At 49.4% G+C, this 27,228-nt stretch overlaps 1 protein-coding gene across 12 annotated transcripts; it reads left to right on the top strand.

Moving 5' to 3' along the window:
* The first annotated feature begins 574 nt into the window (after positions 1-574).
* Positions 575-25,405, top strand: ABCD4 (ATP binding cassette subfamily D member 4). 12 transcript variants are annotated; one of them, XM_033402525.2, is made up of 19 exons: positions 575-755; positions 3,084-3,232; positions 3,392-3,519; positions 4,662-4,801; positions 6,029-6,145; positions 6,504-6,629; positions 7,295-7,345; positions 8,898-8,992; positions 9,223-9,344; positions 9,453-9,544; positions 9,722-9,811; positions 11,357-11,565; positions 11,704-11,795; positions 12,249-12,285; positions 12,671-12,720; positions 13,142-13,194; positions 13,512-13,588; positions 14,236-14,351; positions 25,283-25,405. In XM_033402525.2, exons 1-19 carry the CDS (start codon positions 718-720, stop codon positions 25,322-25,324), a joined length of 1,824 nt encoding a protein of 607 aa, XP_033258416.1. In that variant the 5' UTR covers positions 575-717; the 3' UTR covers positions 25,325-25,405. The 12 variants fall into 12 exon arrangements, 10 of the variants coding, with proteins under 10 accessions (XP_033258416.1, XP_033258687.1, XP_049562728.1 ...); XR_007475930.1 differs by lacking the exon at positions 14,236-14,351 and adding an exon at positions 20,088-20,791 and having other exon boundaries at positions 576-755; XM_033402464.2 differs by lacking the exon at positions 25,283-25,405 and adding an exon at positions 14,515-15,424 and having other exon boundaries at positions 577-755.
* The last annotated feature ends 1,823 nt before the right edge of the window (positions 25,406-27,228 follow it).

Here is a 27,228-nt window from a genome sequence, read left to right as displayed (position 1 = left end):
ATGAGCAAGACAGAGTCCCTGCTCAATGAAACTTATTCCTATAAAGGAAGACAAACAATAAGCAATGAAACAAGATGATTTCAGACAGTGATAAATATTATGAAGAAAATAAAAGTATAATGCAACAGTGAATGATGGGGCAAGGACAGCATGGTCTAGGTTGGGTGAGCAGCTGCCATTTGAACTAATGATGAGAATGTGCCAGCCACTGAAAGCTCTAGGCTAGGGAGAAGACTGATCCAGGCAAAGACCCTGAGGCCAAAATAGAGTGGCCTGTTCAATGAAGACCAAGGGGAGAGGGCCGGATCACTTGTGCCATGGAAACGTTTGGATTTTATTCTAACTGAAATTGGAAGCCTGACATGTTGTTAAAAGATCACTCTGGCTTCTTTGGGAGAATGTATGAAACATCTATATTCAGAGTTTAAAATACTTCAGTCACATTCTCGGCTACTTCTTGCCAAAGGGGAAACTTCCCATATCCAGGAGAGGGCGCTCTAGGCGCCGGGTCAACAGACTCAGCACTGTGGTTCTTTTCGAGAAGTCGGTCACTTCCGGGAGCGGCTGCGTCTCCCTGCGCCTTCCTCTCTATCCGCCCGTCTCTGTGGTAGCCGGGTGCCGGGGCCCCTCTCCTCTTCGGCGGCAGCGAGTTCTTCGGACTCTACCCTGAGCGGACCCGCGGGCTACCGGGCTCCCGCGTCGGGCGGATTCCGGGTCATGGCGGTCCGGGGGCCCGCGCCCCGGGCTAGCGCCCGGTGAGTACGGCGACTGGGGAGGAGGACCGGGCCTCGGGGCGTCCTACTCGGGGCTGTGTGGGGAAGGAGCACCTTCCGCCCTCGTAACATACTGTGATTTTTTTTTTAACTTTTTACTCAACATGGTGTTTTTGAGATCATCCAATAATCTAGTTTTCATTTCTGAGTGCTGCATGGTGCTACCTAAGTGCGTTAGACCCCAGTTTACGTATACATTACCCTAGTGACGGACAATTAGATTGCTTCCAGTTTTTAAGTACCACTTGCCTCCTTTGTGGATATGGGTGATCTTTGGAGTATCCATCCCAGGGTAGGATGCTAGGTCACTTAATTCTGCTAAATTTGTTCTCTGGAATGGTCGCACCCAACTTCTCAACTGCATTGCTTAAAGGTTCCTGTTTCTTCTTAACGACCGACACCCCACCCCGCCGCCCAATGTTTGGTATTGTTTGGTTTTCTAATGTTTATCGACCTGATTAGTGTAAGGTGGTGTCCCATTGTGTTAATTTTCCTCTGTTAGGCATTTGGGTTTCCCCTTATTTATATCCTTTTCCCACTTTCTATGGATTTCCTGTCTTCCTGATGCAGTCATTACTTATATGGACTAGATTTTATTACCTTGTTTATTTTCCACTCTGCAAGTAACTTCTCCAAGTCTTTTAATCTGTGGCACTATGTTGAACAAAAATACTTAATTCTAAGTTAAATCTGTTAGTTTTCCTGCATTATAGTTTGTGGTTTGGGGGTCTTATTTGAGAAATACCTTCCATTATATTTTCATTAAGATATTTCTACATTCTATTAACTAAGTAATGTTACTTTTCACATTTAGATTTTTAATCCATTTGGAGTTTTTAAAGTTTATTTTTATACATAGTTTGAGGTAATGACCTAAATTTTCCTCTACCGTCTTCAATTAATGACAAATTAATTAATAATTAAAAATTAGAGAAGCTGTATAGCATAGTTAAGAGCACAGAGCCAGGCTGCCTGTGTTCAAACCCTAAGGCTGCCACTTACCAGGTGAGTGACAAGGCAAGTTACTTAACCTTTTTATCCTCAGTTCCTCATTTTTAGGGTTGTGATTATTAAATGAATTAATACACATAAAATGTGTAGAACAGTACTGGGCACGTAGTGTGGGTTTGGCATATAATGTGTGTTTAATATGCCCTTTCTTGTGATATAATCTCTATTATGTGCCCACATAAACATAGGTGAATTTTTTTCTTTTTGGTCTTTCTGTTCCATGGTCTTTTTGTTCCTGTATTCATACCACACTTTGTTATTACTCCAACCCTGTAATATGATATGTCTTAATAACCTGATGGTTTAGGTGGGTTTCTTCCTCCTCCTTTCCTGTTCCTCACAGTTGTCCTGACCTATTCATGGACCTTTATATTTCCATATACAGTTCCTTAAAGAACTCCTGGTTTTGACTGGTATTGCATTGCAGTTACAGACTTCTATTAGAAATGAAGTCTTTCTATTTAAGTCTTCTTTCACATCCTATAATAGAGTTTTCGGGTTTTCCTCCAAAATGTCTTATACATTCTTTTATAAAGTTAATTTCTGGATATTTTATGGTTTTTCTGTACTTTTCTTCTGTAAATGACATCTTATTTTCTTTATATTTGCTAGTTGGTTATTGTTGGTTATTGATACTTGTGTGTTAACCCTGTATCTAGCAACATTGCTGGACTCCTTTTATTTCTAACGTTTTGTCTATTTAAAAAATAATATTTATTTTGGCTGTGCTTGGTCTTAGTTGAGGCATGCAGGATCTTCATTGCTGTGTGCGGGTTCCTTATTGCAGCGTGCGGGGTCTTTAGTTGCGGCATGCCTGTGGGATCTAGTTCCCCGACCAGGAATTGAACCCAGGCCCCCAGCACTGGGAGCGTGGAGTCTTAGCCACTGGACCACCAGGGAAGTCCCACTAACATTTTGTCTATAGCTTTGCTGTGTTTCCTATGTAAATGATCACATCATCTGAAAATAATGACAATTTAATCTCTTCTTTCATTCCTTTTATTTTCTTTATTGCTTTAGCCAGGATCTTAAAATCCTTGATGTAGTGGGTTTCCTTGTCCTGTTTGTGACCAAAAAAGAGGATGTGCCTAAAGTTTCTTTATTAATTTAGCTATAGATTTTTAGTAAATAACTTTTCATAGCATTTATCAACTTAAATTCCTTTTTATCCCCTGGTCTGTTTCCCTCCTACCATCTTCAGCATTCGTAAACCGTTCTTTCTGCATGGCCTGCGCCCTGCCCACCAACAGCTGTAGATAAGCTTGGTAACTGCTCTCTAAGGCTCCGTTGTCCTTTTAGGACTCTGCTTCTCCTGCTTCTCTTCTTCAGGCCCAGGTTAGATCTGCAATTTTTCCAGCGGTTCCTGCAGATACAGAAGGTTTTGTTTCCCTCTTGGTCATCACAGAATGCCTTGATGTTCCTGACTCTTTTGTGTGTGGCCCTACTGGGTGAGTGAATGAGCCCAGGCCGGTGGGGGGGAGGACAGCCCTGGTTTGAGGTCCTTTTCCTTCTGTGGGGTGTTGATGAGGCAAGGACTTGAGAGGAAGCCTCCCTCTGTCTTTTCTCACCCCTCATCACTGATTCCTGACTCCTCTCCTTCCCCCCAGAACAACTGGTGATCTACCGGGTTGGCTTGATTCCCAGTCAGTACTTTGGGGTCCTAGGAAACAAAGATTTAAATGGGTTTAAGACGCTGACGTTCCTGGCTGTTGTGCTCATCGTCCTCAACTCCATGGTAAGGTCGTCTCCCTGTGTCTCTCTTCCTCTCCAGTGCCCAGTGGACTTAGCCACCAGGAAGCAGGAACCGAGCTGTGGATGTGTGTTCCCTCCCTCTTCTGGGAACATGGGGTCAAAACTCTAGGCAGGGCATTGATCTTGCTGTTGGCCCACATGGGACCAATTCCCAGAGTGTTACGAGCTCCTAGGGCTTGGCCACAGGATTCTGGTTTAATCCAGCATTTGGTGGAAATGATCCTTGTCCCTTCCATTCCCAGAACTCTTGCTTCAGGGAGTTCAGAGCACTTGAAAACCGGGCTCAGCAGCCAGAGCTGCTGCTGTCCTCTGGGGGGGCCGGGGCTGTGCCTGAGCCTGGCACTTTGCACCTGCTGCTCTCTTGCAAAATGGCCTCCTTCCCCCACCCCTTGTTCACTTGCTTAACACCTGCTCACTTTTCACGATTCCTCCGCTGTCACCTCCTTCAAGTCCTCCTCAACTTGTCCTTCATGTTTCCTCCACCAAACTCTGCCCCTTCGACTCCTGATCCTTTGAGTTCAGCTCTGCTCTAACAATCCTTACACCCTTGTGATTGTGCCCTCACTAGACTGTGAGCTCGTTGTTACTTCCCTCGTGCTTAGTGTTCAGGGGCGCCATAAACGGAATGATGAGCGTCAGGGCTCTTTTAGGACTCGAGCCTAATGCTCTCTGTCAGGCTGCACTACCTGTTTTCTCGGGGAAGCCACTTCTCATCACACTTGGGCACTTTTGATGGGTCTTCGGTCAGGAGGCACCTATGGATTCAAACCCTGTGCCAAGTTCTGGGGGACAGAAAAGTAAGAACATAAGTGGAATAGAAGATATTGTTCCCAGTCTCCAGAAGCTCATGTGCTCTGGAGATGTAAGACAATACCCCGTAGAGGAGGCTAGAGGGCCTTGCCTTTGGTAAGCCCTTCAATATTTGGTGCAGTCAGTAAACACATGAGTGAATGAGGAAGGGATGAATCCCATGACCTGGCGCTCTAACAGGCTCAGGTGCTGAGTGGACAGCCGAATGGGCTGGGACTGGTCAGCAGAGGCTTTCCGCCAGCCTGAGCTTGGAGCTGAGACTTGGTAGAAAGAGACTTGCATCTCTCCCTTCCCCTTGTCTCCCCCGCTGCACAGCTGAAGAGCTTTGACCAGTTCACCTGCAACCTGCTGTATGTGAGCTGGAGGAAGGACCTCACCGAGCACCTCCACCGCCTCTACTTCCGGGGCCGCGTGTACTACACCCTCAACGTGCTGCGGGATGACATCGATAACCCGTAGGCACCCCCCTCAGTCCTTGCTACCCTCTGCGTGGTTCGTCCACCTGCGGCAGATCCCATGAGGTCATCCACCATTATCTGCAAATGTTGCTGCCCAGAGCCGAGGGGGAAGGGTGCCCTGCAGAGGACCCCGGAGAGGCTGCAGGGCTGAGGTCAGGGAGCTAAAAGGAAGAGGCCAAGAGCAGCTCCCTTTTGTCCACTTCACATCCTGGGCTTCCAGATAAGGCACCCTCTGAAGACAGTGTCCTTGCTAGAAAAAGCTATAAGAGCAGCACTCCAGTTTTCAGCAGTAAAAAACTACTGCTGTCTAGGACTCAGTCTGGGATTCCAGTCACCATTCTATCACCTCTCTTAGGTTCACTAAGCCCCAGGTTCCCTTACAGGTGAGGCAGCTGAAGCCCAGAGAATGCAAGTGACTTGCCAAAGCTCACGTCTCACTGGGAATAGGAGTCGTTGTGGCCTTGGTGGTGGGATGGGACACGTGGGGTCTCTCTTCACCCTCATTCCCTCCCCGCTTCGCACTGTCCCAAGCACTTTGTTGCCTGACGCAACCTCTCCTCAGCTCAAGTGGGGCTTTGCAGCAAAGACTCTTGGGAGGCTGCTGCTGCTTCTTAACCTTCTCTTCTAGGCCTCTTCTCCACATTTTTTTTTTTCCCTTGGCCGCACCAGGCATGTGGGATCTTAGCTCCCCAACCAGGGATCAAACCCGTTCCCCCTGCATTGGGAGAACAGAGTTTTAACCACTGGACCACCAAGGAAGTCCCTAGGCCTCTTCTCTATGGCTCAACCTGTACAAAACTTCCACAGCCAGATAGCTAAATGGGGGCAGACTCAGGCTCGTGAGAGAGAGGTTGGGAGGAGTGAGGTAAATGATGTAGCTTTCCTGATCATCCGGAAACTCGGACCCTCTACCCTCGGGTTTTTCTTTGGCTCTGCTCAAAGCTGGCTCAGAACCCTTGTGTGCTGGGCCTTTCAGTTGCCATTTTTTCTGAGGGGTAGACTGAGGCACCATAGGAAGCAGCTCTTCAGAACCCTGTTCGAAAGTCCTAAGGGTCTCGTTGCCTCTAGGAAACGAACCCTTGTCTGGGTCCACCTTCCCACGGGGTCATTGCTGACAGCACTGAAACGCAAGGTCAGAATAAGAGGTAGCCTGGAAGTGCCTTAGCTCTCTCAACCCTCAAGCCCAGCTCCCTGGGCCTAGTCACTCTGTGTCATTGGCTCCAGGGACCAGCGCATCAGCCAGGACGTGGAGCGGTTCTGCCGGCAGCTCAGCAGCGTGGCCAGCAAGCTGATCGTCTCCCCCTTCACCCTCATCTACTACACCTATCAGTGCTTCCAGAGGTGAAGGCTCTCTTCCTGCCAGAGCCCTTCCTCCTCCCCTGCCTGGTGGTTCCCCAGAGTCCCTCACTCACACATTGGGCGGGAGTCAGCTCTCCCTGGTCAGGGTCCACGAGAGGCTGGTCTTCCCTCCCTCCCACCTGCACCCCAGGAAGTCTTCCTGTCTTGCATGCTTGGGCCCCTGCCCTCCCTGTGGCCCTGTGGTGTGTCAGTGTCAAGGTACCAGATGCCCCCGCACAGGAGCAGAAGCCGCACAGGGCTCTGAGATGGGACAGGGGGCTGCCCAAAAGGGGGCAGGAGTCAGAGCAGAGGCCTGTGGGCATATGTCGCTCCCCACACCCTCCCTCTCTCTGCCTTTCAGCACCGGCTGGCTCGGGCCTGTGAGCATCTTTGGGTATTTCATTCTGGGAACCGTGGTGAACAAGATGTTGATGGGTCCCATTGTGGCAAAACTGGTGCAGCAGGAGAAGCTGGAGGGGGATTTCAGGTGTGTCTCCCTTGCTTGAGGTTTCTGGGCCACGCATAATGGTTAGGGAATGGGATCTGGAGAAAGGCTGCCTAAGTTTAAATCCCAGTTAGGCCAGTCACTAGCTGTATGGTCTTGGGCGGGGTCTTTAACCTCTCTAAATTTCAGTTTTCCCATCTGTAAAGTGGGGATGGTGCTGACAGAATTGTAAGAGGATTAATGAGATCATACCTGAGAAGCACTGAGAACGGTGACTGGTTGGCCGCCATCATCATCATCATCATCATCATCATCATCATCATCATCATCATCACCCCTTGGCCTTCTCACATGCTTCTGTTCCAACCACCCTTATTCTGGTCAGCCGATGGGTCCAGCCCCCACTCTGTGCTTCTTCGCCTCCTCCTTCAGACCCGGCCCTGGGAAGAAGAGGAGCTGTGGCAGGCCTGCACCTGTCCTCTTTGGAGAGGCAGGTGGCTGCCGTGTCTGCAGGTCTCCTGCCATCCCTCCCGGGCCTGGAATTTCCCACCCTGTGACAGGCCAGGGCAGGGTCGGGCTGAGGCAGCCACAGTCTTGGAGTGGAGCCAGGCTCCTCTTTGCTTGGAGGTCTTCTTGATCCAGGACTCTGAAAGGAGACAGGCCAGTCCTGCCCACTGTCAGCACACATTTGCCTTTGGTCTTCCCAGGTTCAAGCACATGCAGATCCGGGTGAATGCTGAGCCTGCTGCTTTTTTCAGGTGAGTCTAGTGGGGATGGTTCCCCTTCTGCCTTGTCAGAGCTGATAGTGGAGATGGTGAAGTCGACAACCCTCCCACCATCACCAAGGCCAGGGGCCAGGCGTCCTCACACTTGGCTGTGACCCTGTCCCCTTATCTCTCACTGTCCTCGTCTGCCTCATCCTTAGGTCCATGGATTTGCTTCTGAAACTGGTTCTTCCTTTTTCGTGGCCTAGCATGGGGCCTAAATTTGTTCTAAGAATGAAATGAGTGAATGCTTCATCATCTTACTAATGACTGTAAGGCATTGCCTCTGCCTCTGCTTTTCTGTCTGTAAAATGGCTTTCTGCCAGTGCCTGACGTCCAAGGCTGATCCGTTGTCTCTGTAGCGTGGGAGGGAATGGAGCCTCTCAGCTCAGAAGACCTGCTCGCCACAGACACTGTCCTAGTGGAGCAAAGTGGTCTCCTGACAGCAGCATTGTGAAACCCCATTCCTTCCCCCGGGGCCAGGGTAGGTCCCTGCACTCTGCCTCCTATGAGTACTCTGGATTCAGTATTTGGATTGACAGTAAGGGCCCAGAGGTTTGTGTTTAAGGAGTAGGAGTTACTCCTTGGATCACCTGGATCTAATAGCCCTGGGACTTTGCTCTTCTGTCCGTCTCTGCTGCAGCTCGTAGCTGCCACCACTTGGGGGCACCAAGGATACCGGGGACCTATGAGTGGGGCAGGTCGTGGGGGCCAGGTAGGGCTGGGCTTGCGCTAGGTTTTTTTTGGATTCTGCAGTCACTGCTCATGAAGCTTTGGGCCCTGGGGAAAGCAGGTTGATGCTTGGAGCTCCGAGTGTGTTTTCCTGCAGCCTCTCTGTCCTTCATGCAAAATCTGAAACGTTTCCTCTGTCCTCCCCCAACCTTTCTGCCTGGAGAATTTCTGCCCATCCTTGAAGCTCCAAGTCACCTCCTCCTGGGCGCCTTTCCAGACTCCCTTAGGGGTCACGCCTATTTGCTTCCATAGCCCTGAAGACACACGGCTTACGTAACACTTTCCATGTTCCAGCTGAAGAATGCAGCGCGTCTGCCTGCCCCCCTGAACTGGGAGCTCCTCGAGGACAGGGGCTCTTTTGTCCAAAACTGTTTCGCTGGCTACCTAGCACCAAGCCTGCCGCCTAGTGACTGCTGCGTGTATATTTGTTTAATAATAGCAGCTCTTTTTTATTGGGAGCCCCTCATGTGCTTGGCGCTTTACATTCAGAAATTCTCACTCTAGCCTATTACGTAGGTATTATAAGCTCCATTGTATAGATGAGCAAACTGAGACTCAGAGGCTTAATAACCTGTCAGTGTTACCCGGCTAGTAACTGGCCAGAGCCAGGATTTGAATCCGGTCTGCCCAGTCTAGAGTTCATGGTCTTTCTGCAGACAATACCATGTTGACTGAATGAAGCAATGGCTGGCTGCTGGTGGCCGAAAGGGTCTGAGGGGAAGATCCCTTGGGTGGGCTTGGTCGCTAAAGGGGAGTGTGAGGAGGGGGGCTCAGGCTCTCCAGGCCCCGTGGACATCCCGGCCTTTCTCATCAGAGCTGGGCACGTGGAGCACATGAGGACAGACCGCAGGCTGCAGAGACTCCTTCAGACCCAGAGGGAGCTGATGTCCAAGGAGCTCTGGCTGTACAGTAGGTGCAGGGAGCCCCGGGAGGCAGGAACCACCGTGGTGGGGGGGAGCCTGCTTCCCTCCCCACAACTCCCTCCTCCCTCTCTGCACTGATCAGTTTGCCTTTGCCATGAGTGACCTCAGGAGAGTGAGGATCCCCAGAATAGCTTGACCATGCTTGGCTTCCCGTTCCCCTCGGAGCGCAGGATTGCTTCCCAGGTCTCTCACCCTAGATCTTTCTGTCTTCCGCAGTCGGCGTCAACATGTTTGACTATCTGGGCAGCATCCTGAGTTACGTCGTGATCTCAATCCCCATTTTCAGCGGCGTCTACAGAGACCTGAGCCCCACAGAGCTCAGCACCCTGGTCAGCAAGGTGAGAATCCCTTCTGGGGACCCCCTCATGCCATCCCCCCTGCCCTTTGGCCCAGCACCCAGGGCCTTGGAGTCAAGGCCCGCGCGCACTGCCCTCTGTCCTGTCCAGAACGCCTTTGTATGCATGTACCTCATCAGCTGCTTCACCCAGCTCATCGATCTCTCCACCACGCTCTCCGATGTGGCAGGCTACACACACAGGTGAGGCTGCGTCCGGCCCCTCTAGGTCCTGAGCAAAGCGTGTACCTCAGGGAGAAGTAGCAGAGTGAAAACAGGAGCAGAAAAGCTCACCGTATACTAGTGGGCATGAGAGAGAAAAAGGAGTAACGCCTTCACCTGGGCGCCCAGACCCTCCTCAGGTTTTCACTTCTCGCCCAGGATCGGGGAACTTCAGGAGACCCTGCTGGACATGACCCTGAAGTCACGGGATGGGGAGATCCTGGACGAGAGCGAGTGGGACTTGGCCAGGTGAGCGCTGGGCTGGCGGTGCAGCCTGGTGGTGGAGAATGCAGGCGCTGGAAGCACCCTGGAGCCCAGCCCCAGCCGGGCAGCAGAGTTAGGCAGAGCAACTGAGCTCTGTCTTATGCCAGGCACGTTGTAAATGCTCACCATCAATGTTGCTGTTCTGGCATCTGTGTTTATTTACACCATCCCCCAGCTGATGGAAACAAAGTACAATCAGCCTGGGCCTGAGTTAACAAAACAAAAATCTGAATTGTATCCCTCCTCTTCCTTTATTCCCTCCTCCTCGCTGAGCCCTGCCGCCAGTCCCCTTCCTTGGGGCATGTGTATTCTTTGTCCCCACTCAGGCCCAGAGCTGTCTTTATTGTATCTTTGCAGGCTCCGTGATGTTTCTGACCTTTCTGTGCATCAGGGATTTGTTCATGTCCTCACTTTTCTTGAGCAAACTACTTAACTGCTCTGTGTCTCAGTTTCTTCGTCTCTATAAAGAAGACGTTAATGGAACCTTCGTCTTAGGGTTGTTGTGGGGATTAGATATCATAGTTCATAGAAAGTGCTTGGACGGAGGCCACAGAGTAAACTTTCAAAAATGGAAACAGGCTGAATTTCAGGGTCTACACTCAACTGTCTTCTTAGGAGCTAATGCCTTAACTGTTGCCTCTGTTCAGAATCAAAGCTTCATGCAGCTCTGAGCCCAGAGGTGGAGGGGGCGGGGCTGGTGGTGCAGGGACTGTGGGGAACGGGAGATGCTTTTCTGTGGGGGAGATGGGCATCCGTGGAGAGCCAGAAATTCCAAAACTGTGTTAGTATTTCCACTCCCATTCTTACATCAGTCACACGGTGATGCCATGAAAATGCATGTAATGCCACAAACATTAGAATTGGACAGATGCAGCTCTGTGCCCCTGAGCAGGTTACTCAGCCACCTGACTCAGTTTCCTCATCTGCCCAGTGGGGATAATAGCTGTGGTTCATGGCTGATAAGACTGATTAAGATCTGTCATGGGCAGGACTTTGCCCAGCCTGCCGCAGAGCAGGTGCCCAGTCCATCTCTATCAGTTTGCTAGGGCTGCCGTGACAGAGTACCGTAAACTGGGCGGCTTAAAGAGCAGAAGTTTATTTTCTCATAGTTCTACGGGTTAGAAGTCCAAGATCAAGGTGTCAGCAGGGTTGATTTCTCCTGAGGCCTTGCTCCTTGGCTTGCAGATGGCCGCTTTCTCACAGGGTCCTTACGTGGCCTTTTCTCTATGCGTGTGCACCCCTGGTGTCTCTCCCTCTTCTTAAAAGGGCACCAGTCATACTGGATTGGGGCCCTACCCTAAAGGCCTCGTTTTAATGTAATCACCTCTTTAAAGACCCTGTCTCCAAATGCAGTTACCTTCTGAGGTACTAGGCGTTGGGACTTCAGTATGTGATTTTTGAGGCCACAGTTCGGCCCATGGCAACCCTCCAGTCCAGAGGTGATGCCCCCGAGGAGAAAGAGCTACCCCCGCCCCCAGCACTACTGACACCGCTTATCTTCCCAACACCTCTTCGCTTCTTGTACCCTAGGACTCCAGGATGGCCAGCAACAGAGCGAACAGATACAGCTTTTCTTCTTGAGCGGGTCTGCATCTCTGCCCCCTCCTCTAACAAACCCTTAATCAAGGATCTGAGCCTGAAGATCTCTGAGGGGCAGAGCTTGCTTATCACAGGCAACACGGGCACCGGCAAGACCTCCTTGCTCCGGGTTCTGGGTGGCCTCTGGGCGAGCACAGGGGGTGAGAGCCAGCCTTCCCTGCTCTGAGCCAGCCTTGGCCTGAGGGGGGGTATGTGTGTGAGAATCAAGCCTCTTGTTGGGAAATCAGAGTGAGGGGCAATTACCTTTCTGGGAGATCTTAAAATGGTGCTTTCTGTAGGCTCAGTGCAGATGCTGATGGACTTTGGACCCCACGGGGTGCTGTTCCTGCCACAAAAGCCATTCTTCACTGACGGGACCCTTCGGGAGCAGGTTAGCCGGGGCCCACTCCTCCCACCCCTTCCCCCAACCTGGACCCTGGTGGTGGGACAGGTCTCAGCCCTGGAGAGCTATGGGACAGCAGGTGGGGTATAAAATGAACCAAGCCCAGGAACTCCCTGGCTCTAAGGACTTTTTATTCACTTCTATGGATTAGGCCATGTACTCAGAGCAACTTCTGGGAGCAGGTTAACCTGTGGAGGCCGTAAGCCAAATATCACATGTGTTTGTTGAACACCAGCTTGGATTCTGGGGGCCCTGCCCTGCTGTCTGCCAGCCCCGCCTCTCCCACCGGACCCTCCACCAGGACGCTCCTTGCTCTCCTCGGGTGGAGAGGAGCCTGGCCTCTGGCAGCTCCTGGGGCTGTTTCTGAGGGAGGATAGCTGTGTGCAGCCCCACCTCTCCTTGACCCTTGCCCTAGGCCCATGTGGTTTCTTCTTTTATCAGGTGATATATCCCTTGAAGGAGATCTACCCGGACTCAGGTGAGCTGAGCCTCTTGAGGACGCAACCTCCCATCCCACCATCTCTTCTCTGTCTCACTGTGGCCTCACCTGTACCTTTTGGAAGAGGCCCCAGCCAGGCTGCTGGTTTCAGGTGGGGTCCCCTCCACCTCCTCCTTTGACTGTTTACTGTTCGGGGGTCTGTACCCTGACCTCATCTTGTTCTGTCTCCCCCTCGGGAGGAGAGACACCACTGGAGGAAAGGAAGGGATTACTTCCTTCACTGGGTCCTTCCCGTGTTTATTAAGTGCTGTAACCTATCGCTTCAGAGCCTTGGCCCACATTCTGGGGCCCCCGGCCATGATGTGCCCCATCTATTCTGGCTACCCAGAGGAGCTGACTTCTTGAAGGCTTCTGTGTTTTGCAGGTTCTGCTGATGATGAGAGGATCATGAGGTTCCTGGAGTTGGCAGGCCTGGTGAGTGAGGGCAGGGACCCTGAGGTCCAAGCCCACCTGGTGGCACTGACCACAGGTGCAGGCCCAGCGGAGCTGGCCCTACTGTCCCTGCCCCAGGACTGGAAGTCTGAGCCTTGGGCAGGGTGATGGGTGTATAAATCGGCAGTGGGAGCTGTTGGCCAGGTACAGGCAACAAGCAACGTCCACTCTCTAGCAAATTTTAAAACAATAATAAGACTACATCAGCCTGCTTTTTCTGGTCACCACGTTCTAGCAAGTCTCAACAGTGTGGCTGACGGACTGCTCCGCCAGCCCCACCGTGGTACGCGACCAGAGGTAGCTGTGTCTCGGGTGTGTGTGGTGGGACTGAGGAGGTCCTCAGGATAGCAGGAAGCAGGGATGGGCCCTTTCATGGACATCGTTTTCTCTGGGTGTGTTACAGTCCAGCTTGGTGGCAAGGACAGAGGGTCTGGACCAGCAGGTCGATTGGAACTGGTAAGAAGGAGGTTGGGGTGCTCCAGAGCCAGCTCCCCCAAAGACAGTGGGTCCCAGAGGCCTGGGCAAGGGATGAAGTGACTTCTGACCCCAAATTCTGGGGGTTTGCTGGGCTGCTGGGGACCTGGTTCATGTCCGTGGTACAGAATTTTGGCCTTGCCTTGTGTAGGCAGCGGGGCTGTGGTGGAAAGGGGGGTGACATCCGTCCGTCCTGGGGCAGCCCGTCTGCGCGGGGAGCCTCTTCCTGCCCAGGCCATTCTGTGCAAAAGCCGAGCTGCAGCCCCCTCCTCCAGTGGGCCTCTCGCCCCCTGTCTCAGGTACGATGTTCTGTCCCCAGGAGAGATGCAGAGGCTCTCCTTTGCCCGGCTCTTCTACCTGCAGCCGAAGTATGCAGGTGAGGTTCGCCCTGTAGGTGCACGTGCTAGCCAGGCAACGTTTGCACTCACAGGTATAGCAGCGTGTGTTCGTGTGCACCTGGAGAGGCCTTGGTATGGGTAGGAGAGCACACCTGTGCCTGGCCAGGTATCTCTGTCCCTGCAGGAGAGGATGGCAGGGCTCTGCCCATGAGGCAGCAGTGCTTGGCATCCTCAGGTGTATGTTGAACTGCCAGTTCTTAACCTCTGTGCCAGTGCGGCAGCTGGAGCCAGCCTTGAGAGGGCTACTCATGTTATGGCCGTCAGGCTCTGCCATCAGTGAATGGGCATCCCTCTGCTGTGCCTGGCAGAGGTGTGAACTTTTCTAAGGACTGACATCCTTGGGGGAACTAGGATTCCCTGGATTGAGTGGTCCTAGGCAGTGGCTGGTGGATTAGGGATAGGGTAGGAAGCTGAGGGATTTTGTCCTGCAGCTGGCAGAAGACTTCCCAGATGGAGCCTAGCCCTCCGCTCCTCTGGCCCACGCTCTCCCTAAGGCAGGGCCCCTGTAAGCCAGAACAGCTTTCAGCCTCCCATCAGGTCCCAGCGAAGTGGGTGTGGGTTGGAGGAGCGGCAGAGGTGGGTCTGGGGCAGGACTTCATCTCTTCCCACTGAGTTCTGTCCTCAGTGCTTGATGAAGCCACCAGTGCCCTGACCGAGGAGGTGGAGAGCGAGCTCTACCGCATCGGCCAGCAGCTGGGCATGACGTTCGTCAGCGTGGGCCATCGGCGCAGCCTTGAGAAGGTACCTGTGCCCGCAGGATGGCCTGAGGAGGAGAAAGAATGCCAAGGCTGGGCCTAGCCGGGGCCAGAGCCCCCTCAAAATGGAGAGTGGGGATGGCAGAGAGGGCAGGGAATCTGTCACAGCCGGGGCAGCCTGATCTCCGCGTGGTGGTGGTCTCTTGTAGTTTCACTCCTTGGTTCTGAAACTCTGTGGAGAAGGAAGGTGGGAGCTGACCAGAATCAAAGTGGAATGAAGCCAAGGCTGGCCACCGGCAGGAGAGCCAAGCCCAGGAGGTCGAGTCCCCAGGAGAGACCAGGAAGGCTGATGGGGCAAGGAAGGAGCTCCAGGTTTGCCTCACAGGTCCCGTGTGGGTAGCACCAGCAGCAGTGGACTCAGCCCACGTGTGGCCCTCCGCAGGACCCTCATCCTGCCAGGGTGCCTCCTGCTGCCTCAGCCAGAGCTTCGTACACTTGACATGCTGATTACTTCACATATGACCTCAGATCGTGTTTTCTAAAGAAAACCTGAAAGTGTGGGATCTATAAGAAATGCAGGGTCAAAATGGAGAGTGTATCGGACTTGGAGTCAAAGATCCAGGAATCTTTTAGAATACATCAATTTTGCAACAGTAGATTTTTAACTTTAATCAACTATTTAAATTTTATAACTTTTTTTAGAAGAAAAGATAAACATGTTTTTAAACTTGCAGCTTTCCCCTTTTTTCTTTCTTCTTCATCATAAGATGATCTTTTTTTTTTTTTTTTTTTTTTTGGCCACACCATGCGGGATGTAGGATCCATGCAGGATGTGAGATCTTAGTTCCCCAACCAGGGATCAAACCCGTGCCCCCTGCAGTGAAAGCATGGAGTCTTAACCACTGGACCGCCAAGGAAGTCCCTATGATAATCTTCTTAATTGACTCTCCGGGCTTGTCTTTGAGAGCCTGGGGGGGTGGGAGCAGCACTCTCCACTGTGCTGGAACCTTCTGCCCGTAGGTTCTTCACTGGCATCTCCCACTTACCCATTGCCAGTTGTCCCTCAGCCACTAACCTCGAGGGCCCTTCAGCTTTTCTTAACCCAGATGAAAATAAATCTTTTCTTAACCCAGATGAAAATAAATCTAATATTTTTAAGTTAATTCATTACTTAAATGCATTTTTTAAAATATAAATTTTTAAATTTATTTATTTTTGGCTGCGTTGGGTCTTCGTTGCTGTGCGCGAGCTTTCTCTAGTTGTGGTGAGCCGGGGCTACTCTTCGTTGTGGTGCGCGGGCGTCTCACTGTAGTGGCTTCTCTTGTTGCGGAGCATGGGCTCTAGGTACGCGGGCTTCAGTAGTTGTGGCTCACGGGTTTAGTGCTCTGTTGTATGTGGGATCTGCCCTGGACCAGGGCTCGAGCCCATGTCCCCTGCATTGGCAGGCAGATTCTTAACCACTGCACCAGCAGAGAAGCCCCCTAAATGCATTTTTAAAGGAAAGTTTACACTTGATATAAATAGAAAGTAACTGTAAAAATTAATACAAATAATGTTATGAAATGGCAGCTGTGTACTGCACCTGCAAAGACTCTACACCTGAGGCTTGCTCTCTGTACAAAGGGAGGTTAGGGGTGTTACAGAGGAGTTAGACATACTAGCACCCAACTGAGAATCTTCTTAATAGATTTGGGGAAATGGAATGGGAACCGCAAGGGAAGTGATTTTCTCTCTCTAAGACGAGGTTCTTTAATGTCTCTTGATACCACTGAAAATGATCCTAGATGCGGGGTGGAGCTCCAGACTTGGGGAGATGTTGCCCTGGATAACATGTCTAACCCCCTCCCTCCATGGCGTGGCTGGCATGGAGGCCTCAAGCCTATTCTCAGCTCTGCCCCATACGGGTGCTAAAGCAGTGTGTCCAGGTGCCGAGCTGAGAACTCTGGGGTGGGCACCTGACCAGGTCTGATGGTGTGTCCAGTCTCCGGTGAAGCCTCCTTAGGGACCTACAGGATGTCAGCATTGGGAAGGCCCGTGGCAGCCCTTCTCATGGGGCTGAAAGGGACCGTCAAGGTCGGCATCTGCTTCACGAGCCTTCCCATACTTGAATCTCCCAACCATATCCTGCCAGGTGCTCTTCTAGCCTCTGTTCAGACACCTCTAGCATTGGGGGCCATCCATCCTCAGACCCCTCTGAGGAAAGCTCTTCCTTAGGCCAAGGGGAAACGTATCTCCCTCAGGATCCCCCTGACTCCCACCCCTTGGGCATGTTTTAAATTGTGGGGTTCGGGTATGGAAAGACTCCCTCTCTGGCTTAATTTCTGTACTTTCATCAATATAGCTGAAGCTCCCCTCAGCCTTTTTGGTGATAGCATTGCCTCACTGACTTGCTTCAGACTCACAAGCTCCTTCAACTCCTAAGTCTTTTTCACAAGTGCTGCTGCTGCAGATTATTATAGAGACCAAGTTTGTTCCTAACTCAGAGTCTTTGCACTTGCCATTTCCTCTGCCTCAAACATGTTCCCAGTGCTGTTTCTGTTCTTAATACTCAAATACTCAGTGTCCTCCCTTGCAGAAACTCTGCCAAGAGAAGGCTGTTCTTAGAGGCAGACTGTACCCTTATCCATCATTCATCTCAGAGGTGGTGGCTACTCGAGAGTTTTAGGTGAATCGATACAAACCTGCATGAGGAGAAGTCAGGTTATGTGTCCTCAGTGGATGACAAGGACCAAAATGTTCATTTTAAGTGTTTTAAAATAAGCGAGGCAAATAATTTCCCAAACTTAAGTCTTGTTCTGCCACCCAGGAATCTACACAGACCCACGTGGATGATACATAGAAATGTTGTCCTTATATCCCTCTCATCACTCTTCTGAGGAGTCCTGGAGCCATGGGACAAGGCAGAAAAGCAACCTTTTGTTATCTCCATCAAGTGTCCGCTTACCTACCATATCAACTTGTGTACCACCCCAGTCATTCTGGGGTGGAGAATAACTAGTCTCTGTTCTGCCACAGCCCACAGGGAGCTGTGCTCTGTGTTCTGCATCCAGGACAGTCTCCCAGGAAGCCAAAGAAGAGCAATGCCAGCTGCCCTCTGTAATGACTGCCTTTCCAGAAACATTGTCTTGTTGGTGCTATTTCCTTCTGACATCCTGTCTAGGTGTCAGAATGATGGGTGGCCCTGGGCTAAACCCTGGGCCAGGAAGGAACCCCTGGAGGCACAGGGAGTTGTCAGGAGAACTGGTGCCTGGAGAACAAGCCAGCTGAAAGGGAGCCCTGGACTGGGGAGCTGCAGAGACTGTCCTACCAGGAAGTAGGGTAAAGTGTGGACAGGCATCAGGCAGGGGACATGTGCTGGGGAACACTGTCCTCAAGCCTCTGTCAGGGTGAGGCTGGACAACTGGCCAGTGGATTTGCCCATCTGTAAGTAGTTAAGGGTTCTGAGGGTCAGATGCCTCTGGGGAAGGTTTCCCTGGGAAAATCCAAAGACAGGGCAGAGACTTACCTAACATGCTATCAGACCCTGACCCCAGGCCCAGAACTGCCAGCCCACAAGGGAGTGAAGGGGGAAACAAAGGCAAGTCTCAGTCTTGAACTGGCGGAGAGATTTGTGCAGAGCTTGCATGCTTAAGGGAAGCCCAGCTCCTGCCACATTCTCTTAAGAACCCTGCAAGGAAGATGCTTCCTTTTCTTTCCTTTTTACCCCAGTTGAAGAGTCTGAGCTCCAGGACCTGAAATGACTTGCTTGGGAATCTCAAGTTCAAAACAGAACTCCTCAGCCTCTGAACCGCCCCCACCTGCTGCATTCATCTTGCCCATCTCAGGGAATGACACTTCCACTGTCCACCCTGAGCTCAGGCTAGAGACCTGAGACCCTCCGGACCTCCTTCCCCATATCCAATCCATCACTACATCCCATGGGTTCTGCTTCCAAAATATATCTGAAGCCCACCTCTGCCCTCCCCCGAGGCCACCACCAAGTCCACCCGGACAACTGTGGCAGCCTTGTCCCTGGTCTCCCTACTGCTTCTCCCAACCCCCCACATCCTCGACAAAGCAGCCTGAAAGACCTTAACAATGCAAATTAACTGTGCCCTACATTAAAGTCCAAAATACTGGGCCTGCAAGGCTGCACTCCCATCCCTCTCCTCGAGCCCATTGGCCTCTGTCATCAGAGATGGGCCAAGCTGGTCCAGCTGAGAGCCTTGTTCCCATGCATTCCTGGAAGCACACAAACTACCAAGACTGACTCAAGGAGAAACAAAATCTGAATGGTTCTATAACAGTGATTGAATCAGTAATCAAAAACCTCCCAGCCAATAATCCTCCCTCCCTCCCCAATAATCTGAGGGCCAGGTGGCTTCACTAGTGAATTCTACCAAACATTTAAAGAATGTTTCATATCAATCCTTCTCAAAATATTCCAGAAAATAGAAGCAGAGGGAACACTTCCTAACTCATTCTATTAGGTCATCATTGCCCTGCACCAAAGCCATATAAAGACATCACAAGAAAACTGAAGACAAATACCCTTTATGAATATAGATGTAAAGATTCTCAACAAAATACTAGTGGACAGAATCCAGCAGTATATTGAAAGCATTATACATCATGATCAAGTGAGATTTAGCCCAGGAATGCAAGGGTAGTTCATATGAAAATCAACATAAAACACCACAGTAGAATGAAGGGGAGAAGCCACCTGATCACCTCTATTGGTGCAGAAAAAGTATTTGATAAAATCCAACCCCCTTTTATGATAAAAGCACTCAATAAACAGACTAGAAGGAAAGGGAAATTTCTAAAAAGGAATTTTCTAAAAAGAAATTTTCTAAAAAGACATATAAAAAACCCTACATCATACTCGGTAAAAGACTGAAAGCTTTCCCACTAAGATCAGGAACAAGACAAGGATGACTGCTTTTACAAATTTTATTCAACATTGTACTGGAGGTTCTGGCCAGAGCAGTTAGGCAAGAAAAAGAAAAGGCATCAAAATTGGAAAGGAGGAAATAAAACTATTTGCAGAAGACATGATCGTATATCTAGAAAATCCTAAAGAAAAAAGACGAAAAACACAAAGTATAACAAAGTCAACAAAGGTGCAGGATACATGCAAAAATCAATTGTATTTCTATATACTAGCAATAGACAAAGCAAAAAGGAATTAAGAAAACAATTCTATCAATATTTACAATAACATCAGAAAGAATAAAATTCACCCAGGCAGTGCAAGACTTATACTCTGAAAATACGAAACATTGCTGAAAGAAATTAAAGACCTAAATAAATAGAAAGACATCCCATGTTCATGGATTGGAAAACTTTATTTTAGATATTTTGCAGACTTCTTCATTTATGTATTTATTTTTTTAATATTTTATTTATTTATTTGGCTGTGTCCGTGTGCAGGTTTCTCTCTAGTTGTGGTGTGCAGGGTTTTTTTCTTTTTTTCTCTCCAGTTGTGGTGCTTGGGCTCCAGAGCGCATGGGCTGTGTAGTTTACAGCATGCGGGCTCTCTTATTGAGGTGCGTGAGCTCAGTAGTTGTGGCGTGTGGGCTTAGTTGCCCCACGGCATGTGGGGGTCTTAGTCTTAGTTCCCCAGACCACAGATTGAACCCACGTCCCCTGCATTGGAAAGCAGATTCTTTACCACTGGACCACCAGGGAAGTCACTGGAAGACTTAATGTTGATAAAATGGCAGTATTTCCTAACGAAATACTGGCTCACAGATTAAATGTAACCCCTATCAAAATTCCAATGGCTTTTTTTTTTTTGCAGAAATTGAAAACCTGATCCTATAATTTGTATGGAATTACAAGGGATCACAAATAGGCAAAACAGTCTTGAAAAAGAAGAACAAAGGTGAAGGACTCACACTTCAGATTTCAAAATTTACTTCAAAGTCAGTAATCAAAACAGTGTAGTAGTACTAGCATAAAAATAGACTAACATAAAGTTCTGTGGAATAGAATTGAGATTCCAGAAATAAACCCATATATCTAAGTCAAATGATTTTTGTCAAGGGTGCCAGGACCATTCAGTGGGGATAGTGTCTTCAACAAATAGTGCTGGAAAACTTGAAATCCATATGCAAAAGAATGCAAGTGGACCCTTACCTCACACACCAGATACAAAAACTAACTAAAAATGGATCAAAGAACTAAATTTTATAGCTAAACTAAACCACTCTTAGAAGAAAACATAGGGCAGAACTTCTTGAATTTGACAATGGTTTCTTAAATATGATGCCAAAAGCACAAGCGACAAGAAAAATGGATACATCGGACTTCATCAAATTAAAACTTTTGTGCATCAAAGGACACTAGCAGGAGAGAGCAAAATAGCGAAGCAGGCAGTTCCAAACACCCATCCCTCAAAAGGAACGTTGAAAAACAAGCAGAAACTGTCAGAACCAACTTTGTCTGAACTGGACAACAGTCATAGATTTATAGCGAAGACTGCATCAAGACAACTTCAATATGGTAGGTAGGAAAGCTGTGTGGTGTTTTTACTTGCCTTGCCTCGTCTCTTCACCAGCTTGGTGGCAGTCTTGAAGAAAGCAGCCCATGTTCTCAGTATGGGACCCCAGTCCCTGGTTCCAGAGAACGCAGAGCAGACCTTATTCACAAATTACTGTTTGTTCTAACCTATCAGGGGCTAGAAAGACTGACAGGTGCTCTTCTCTGTCTTGCCTGACTTGGAACTCACTCAGGGCAGAAAAACAGTAGGCATTGCTCAAAAACTTTGTAAGGTGGGGGACTTCACTGGCAGTCCAGTTGTTAAGATTCCGTGCTTCCGCTGCAGGGGCCGTGGGTTCTGTCCCTGGTCAGGGAACTAAGATCCCACATGCTGTGTGGCATGGCCAAAAACAACCCCAAACACCAAAAAACAAACAACCTTTGTAAGGTGAACAAAATCCTGCAGCCACCTGAAGCAAAGATTATGCTTAAGACATACAGTAGGACCACCTAAAGCCTGGGAAGAAATACTGGGGAGTCTCTTTGGGAAATTGGGGTATTCTAAAGTGACCCTGTGTACTACAGAATTTAGAAAGCCACAGGCATGGCTAGGACAGGATGCATGTTTGGAAAAGACCTGAGAAGACCCTAAGCTTTCACCTCTGGCAGGTCACTGGGCTTGGTTCAAGCGGGAAATAAAGGCTAAGGCAGAGTTTTAAACTGCCTGGCTAAGTGCTAAAGGAGTGGCCGGAAAAGAGCCAGTCTGTACAGACTGGAAGAGATGGGGTGTTTGTTTCCTTTTAGCTCCTGGTATTCAAGGAAATCTCTGTGAAAATGCTAGTTGAACAGAGACTTCAAATGAACACGCATGACAAGGATGACAGTCTTTACAAAAATAGTTTGAGAAAGTTATCAGATGACTGCAGTTTGCAATAATCAAAAACAGTAAACTCTGGGGAAGGGAGAGAAACTGATTTCCAGAGTTACCATATTATAATATTCAAATGTTCAGTTTTCAACAACAACAACAAAAATCATACAAAGAAACAGGATTGTGGTCCATTCAAAGGGGAAAAAATGGACAGAAACCATCCCTGAGGATGCCCAAACGTTGGACTTTCTAGACAAAGGCTGTAAATCAACTGTCTTAAATATGCTCAATTAGCTAATGGGAACCTTAGAGCTGGTTCTAGCTTTGGCTCTGGTGTTAGAGCTGGCAGCTAGCACTGGCTCTACATCTGTAACTGGCACTGGTGCTGGAGCTGGAGCTACAGCTGGATGTGGCCCCACAACTGGTGTGAGAGCTGGTCTAGGGATTGGCTGTACCTCTGAACTAGCTCTGGCCCTGTAGCTGGCCCTATAGCTCTGGCTTTGCTATTAGAGCTGGGGCTGGAGCTGGCGCTGGCTCTGGACATGCCAATGGCTCTATCATTGGCTCTGCCTCTGGACCTTGTGCTAGAGCTAGTGCTGGTACTGGCTATAGCTCTGGAGCTGGCTCTAGTCCTAGAGCTGGTTCTGGCTCTGGCTCTGATGCAGGAGATGCTCTAGCTCTGGAGCTGACACTCAATATGGCTCTAGTTGGGGGCAGGTGCTAGAGCTGGTAATGCATCTTGCTCTGGAGCTGGCACTGGCTCTAGCTCTAGAGCTGGTGTTGGAGTAGGTGCCACAGCTGTTTTTAGCTCTGGAGCTAGAACTAGGACGGGTGCTGGGGCCGACGCTTGTCCTGGAGCTGGTGCAGGCTCTAGCTTTGGAGCTGACATTGCAGCTGACTCTAGCTCTAGAGCTGGTATTGGAGCTTGTTCTAGCTCTAGAGTTGGCTCTGGCTATACGTCTACAGCTGGAGCTGGTGCCAGAGCCATCTCTAGCTGTGGATTTAGTGTTACAGCTGGCACTGGAGCTGGCTCTGGACAAGTTGGGCACAGCACTCAGGTCCGAGTTGGCCGGGTTGAGATGATACACAAAGGCCACCAGCTGCTTCATGCAGGGCAAGTCTAGAGGCTGACAGGAATCCTCTGAATACTGTCCAGCCAGGTGCCTAAGATGGAGGGGATGGAACTCAGGTAGGAGGGCAGGTAGCAGAGTCAGAGCCCTGGCCTTTCCTTCCACACTGCCTCCTACGGCACCTTTGCAGGGATCTGGGTTCCTACACCTGGCCCTGCCCTTCCAAAGACCTGCCCCATCCCATCCCCAACCCCGCTCTGGCCATCCTGGCAATAGCAGGCCCTGTCACCAAGCAGGGAGCTAGCAAAGAGCCTCGGTCATAGGGTGCTCTCAATAAATGATTGACCAACTCTCCCCTTCTTCAGGAAAGCCTGACATACTTCTCTGTCTGTCTTCCCTGGCCCCCGCCCACCGGAATGTTAACTCCACGAGGGCAGGGAGGGGTTGTGTCTGCTCTGTTCATTACACAGAGTTGGCACATAGTAGGGGCTCCATAGATATCTAATGGATGAGAAAACACGTGGAGTCTGTCCTCTTGCCCCAGTCTTCCTGTAACCAGATAGGGTAGGGGGGTCCCTGGAGAAAGAAGTAGGCATGGCTTTCTTGACATAAGAGAAGCCATTTTTGGCCTAAGCCATCCTGTGATCTAAGCCTGACCACTATGCCTGCCCTTGAGCAGGTCTCAGTAATTAATAATCGTAAGGAAACAAAAGAATGCAGAGACATTTAATAACCTACAATGGAAAGGAATCTGAAAAGGAAGAGATAGATAGATGAGATAGATAGATAATAGATGATAGTTATAGATAGAGATGGACAGATATTAAACTGAATCACTTTGCTGTACACCTGAAACTAACACAACATTGTAAATCAACTATACTTCAATAAAAATATTTTTTTTAATGCAGAAACAAATGACTGTTATCAGGCAAGAAAAGTAACAATAGCAAAGATAACATATCAGTTGTAAAGACTCCCAGTTCTATTTCAGTAGTAAAGATTAGCCTGAAGTTCTCAACCACCAGATCAACTGGAACCTGAGGAATGATGTTGACCTTTTCTGACCCTCCTGACTTCAACTAAAGCTCGGACTCTGTCGACCACCCAAGCCTTTTCATGAATATGCATGTACCCTTAGCTTGAAATTTCCCCAGTTTTGCTGTTTTAGGAGACACTGCTTTGGGAAGGATTCCCTGGTGTTCTTACTTGCTGCAAGTAATAAACCCTTCCTTCTCCTGTGCTTTGGCTTGGTTGTGTGTGGTTTTTTTTTTTTTTTTTTTGCGGTACGCGGGCCTCTCACTGTTGTGGCCTCTCCCGTTGCGGATCACAGGCTCCAGACGCGCAGGCTCAGTAGCCATGGCTCACGGGCCCAGCCGCTCCGCGGCATGTGGGATCTTCCCGGACCGGGGCACGAACCCATGTCCCCTGCATCGGCAGGCGGACTCTCAACCACTGCGCCACCAGGGAAGCCCTGGTTGTGTGTTTTGATTTGACACCTACCGAGAGGCGAACCCAGTTTTCAGGAAACACTCCCAGGGCACTCATGGCACCTCAACCTGTAGCTTGTGTGCTGAGGTGCTGCCTTACTCTCTGTACACAGCGTGTGGTCACATCTTCCCAATGACACTGGGTACCTGAAGGGCGGGGGAGCAGCCTGCCCTAGTCCCATGTGCCGCTGAGCATGCACAACTAAGGTTCGAGGCAGACTCGTAAGCAGGTTGCCCACCACACCTCCTGTTCTGGGACCCCCACCCCCCGCTCTCAGGTGAAGGGGGCAGGGGCACACGCAGAGCTGGGATGGGGCTTTGGTGAGTCTATGTCTGATATTTCCTTATGATTAAATTCTGGTTATACAACCTTATCATGAGGAAATACCAGAAAAACTCAAGGACATTCTATAAAGAAACTATCCTGAAATCTTCAAAAATATCAAGGTCAAGGAAGGCCAGGAAAGACTGAGGGCTGTTCCCAATTGAAGACACTACAGAGATTTAGCAACTAAATCCAATGTGTGGTTCTGGGGACTTCCCTGGTGGTCCAGTCATTAAGAATCTGCCTTCCAATGCAAGGGACAGTTCGATCCCTGGTTGGGGAACTAAGATCCCACATGCCACAGGGCAGCTAAGCCCTCGTGCTGCAACTATTGAGCCTGCGTGCTCTGGAGCCCACGCATGGCAATGAAAAGATCCCGCATGCCGATGCAGCCAAAAAAAAAAAAAAAAAAAGTGTGGTTCTGGACTGGATCCACCATTTATAAAGGACATTATTGGAATGATCACGTGGACAAAGAATGTTGTCTGCCATTTCAGTAAACAACAAATATTACCCACCATCAAGCTATTCACCACTGCAGCTGACCCCGACAGTGCACCCTGAGAGAATTCAGGATGGAGCAAAATAAGATACTGGCCCTCGATAGTTAAGATGCATAATCAAAGGAATAATTTCAATGAGCACAGGCTCTTGCATCTTCCCATACATAGAAAGTCACTAAAATCATTAACCTGAGATGTCTGTTTTATGAGATTAGAAGTAGTCTTGATGTTTGACTACATTTTTTTTTCTTTTAAGCAAAACACCTTTATATCCTGGCTCTTTCCTTACTTCTTTTGAAGAGTTCCACAGCTATCTGAGAGGCTGTCTCCTGGTCTATAGTCCTCAGTAAAGTTCCGAATAAAACATTTCTCTCAACTATTAAGTCGTGCTTTTTCTTTTCAGTTGCCAGTTTGGGCAACCAGCAAAGGGATCCAGAGTGGACTTTGTTGCCAAATGCAAGTTAATGTGTCCAACACACAATGAGACCAAACACATGAAAACATCACGGAGTTTGGAGCAGAGAAAGGTTTATTGCAGGGTCAAGCAAGGAGAACAGGTAGCTTGTGCTCAAAACCCCAAACTACTTGATGGCTTTCAGGGAGAAGTTTTTTTTTTTTTTTTGAAATTTAGTTATTTCTGAGATATACATTTTAAAGTAATAACTAGAATTATTGGGAAAATTTTTATAGGCAAAATTTGGGGTGAGTGCTGCAGGGTGTGTGTGACTTTCTTCTGATTGGTTTGTGGTGAGGTAACAGGGCAATGTTCCAGGAATCTTGTGCTCAGCCTGAAGTTACCATCCTCCACCTGGGTGGGGGCCTTAGTTCCTGTAGAAGAACTCAAAGATATTGTTATATATATCCCTTGAGGAGGGCTCAGGATCCTGCTTTAATTTCTACACTATTGTTTCTTTTTTATTTAATTAATTAATTTATTTTTAATATTTATTTATTTAGCTGCACTGGACGTTAGTTGCAGCATGCGGGATCTTCCTTGTGGCATGCAGGATTTTTTTTTTTTTTTTACTGTGGCATGCGGGATCTTAGCTGCAGCATGTGGGATCTAGTTCCCTGACCAGGGATTGAACCCAGGACCACTGCATTGGGAGCGTGGAGTCTTAGCCACTGGACCACCAGAGAAGTCCTCTGCACTACTGTTTCCTTTTTTTTTTTTTTTTTTTGGCAGTATGCGGGCCTCTCACCGTTGTGGCCTCTCCCGTTGCGGAGCACAGGCTCCGGACGCGCAGGCTCAGCGGCCATGGTTCACGGGCCTAGCACCTCCGCGGCATGTGGGATCTTCCCAGACCGGGGCACGAACCCGCATCCCCTGCATCGGCAGATGGACTCTCAACCACTGTGCCACCAGGGAAGCCCTATTTTATTTATTGTTGGCTGTGTTGGGTCTTCGCTGCTCGCACAGGCTTTGTCTAGTTGAGGCGAGCGGGGGCTACTCTTTGTTGTGGTGCGCGGGCTTCTCATTGCGGTGGCTTCTCTTGTTGCAGAGCACGGGCTCTAGGTGCACGGGCTTCAGTAATTGTGGCACGCAGGCTCTAGAGCGCAGGCTCAGTAGTTGTGGCGCATGGGCTTAGTTGCTCCGTGGCATATGGGATCTTCCCGGACCAGGGCTCGAATCCGTGTCCCCTGCATTGGCAGGTGGATTCTTAACCACTGCACCACGAGGTAAGCCCGAGATTAAGATTTTTAAGGGTTAAAATTGTAATATATATAACTAAAGCTAGTGGGATAATAAGGGAAACATTTTAGTATGCAAGAAAAGTAGGATGTGTGTTTTCAGCAAAAGAAGGTATGAGGAATGGAAATGCATTTTGTTAAGGACAAAGAAAGTGATTTTGTCCCAAAGCTGGTTATTTTTAAATGGGAAAGAAAAATAAGGGCTAAACTAATATAGATACAGAAAGTTGTAGAAGGTTTGTAGAAAGGGAACCCTGAGGAAATAATTTTGTGCATGGTCAGGCTGGGATTGGAATTGAATTGAATTAGGTAAATTAATTTTGTTATTGAGAGTGGGCATGTGCAGGACTAGAGCTTGGTTTTCTCTCTGTATTAAGAGAACAAAGTTTTGGGCTTCCCTGGTGGCGCAGTGGTTAAGAATCCGCCTGCCAGTGCAGGGGACACGGGTTTGAGCCCTGGTCCGGGAAGATCCCACATGTTGCAGAGCAAGCCCGTGCAGCACAACTGTTG

The sequence above is a fragment of the Orcinus orca genome, chromosome 2, assembly GCF_937001465.1.
Source record: "Orcinus orca chromosome 2, mOrcOrc1.1, whole genome shotgun sequence".
NCBI lineage: Eukaryota > Metazoa > Chordata > Mammalia > Artiodactyla > Delphinidae > Orcinus > Orcinus orca.
The sequence above is the reverse complement of the archived record's forward strand: the minus strand, read 5'-3'. Positions and strand labels throughout refer to the sequence as shown.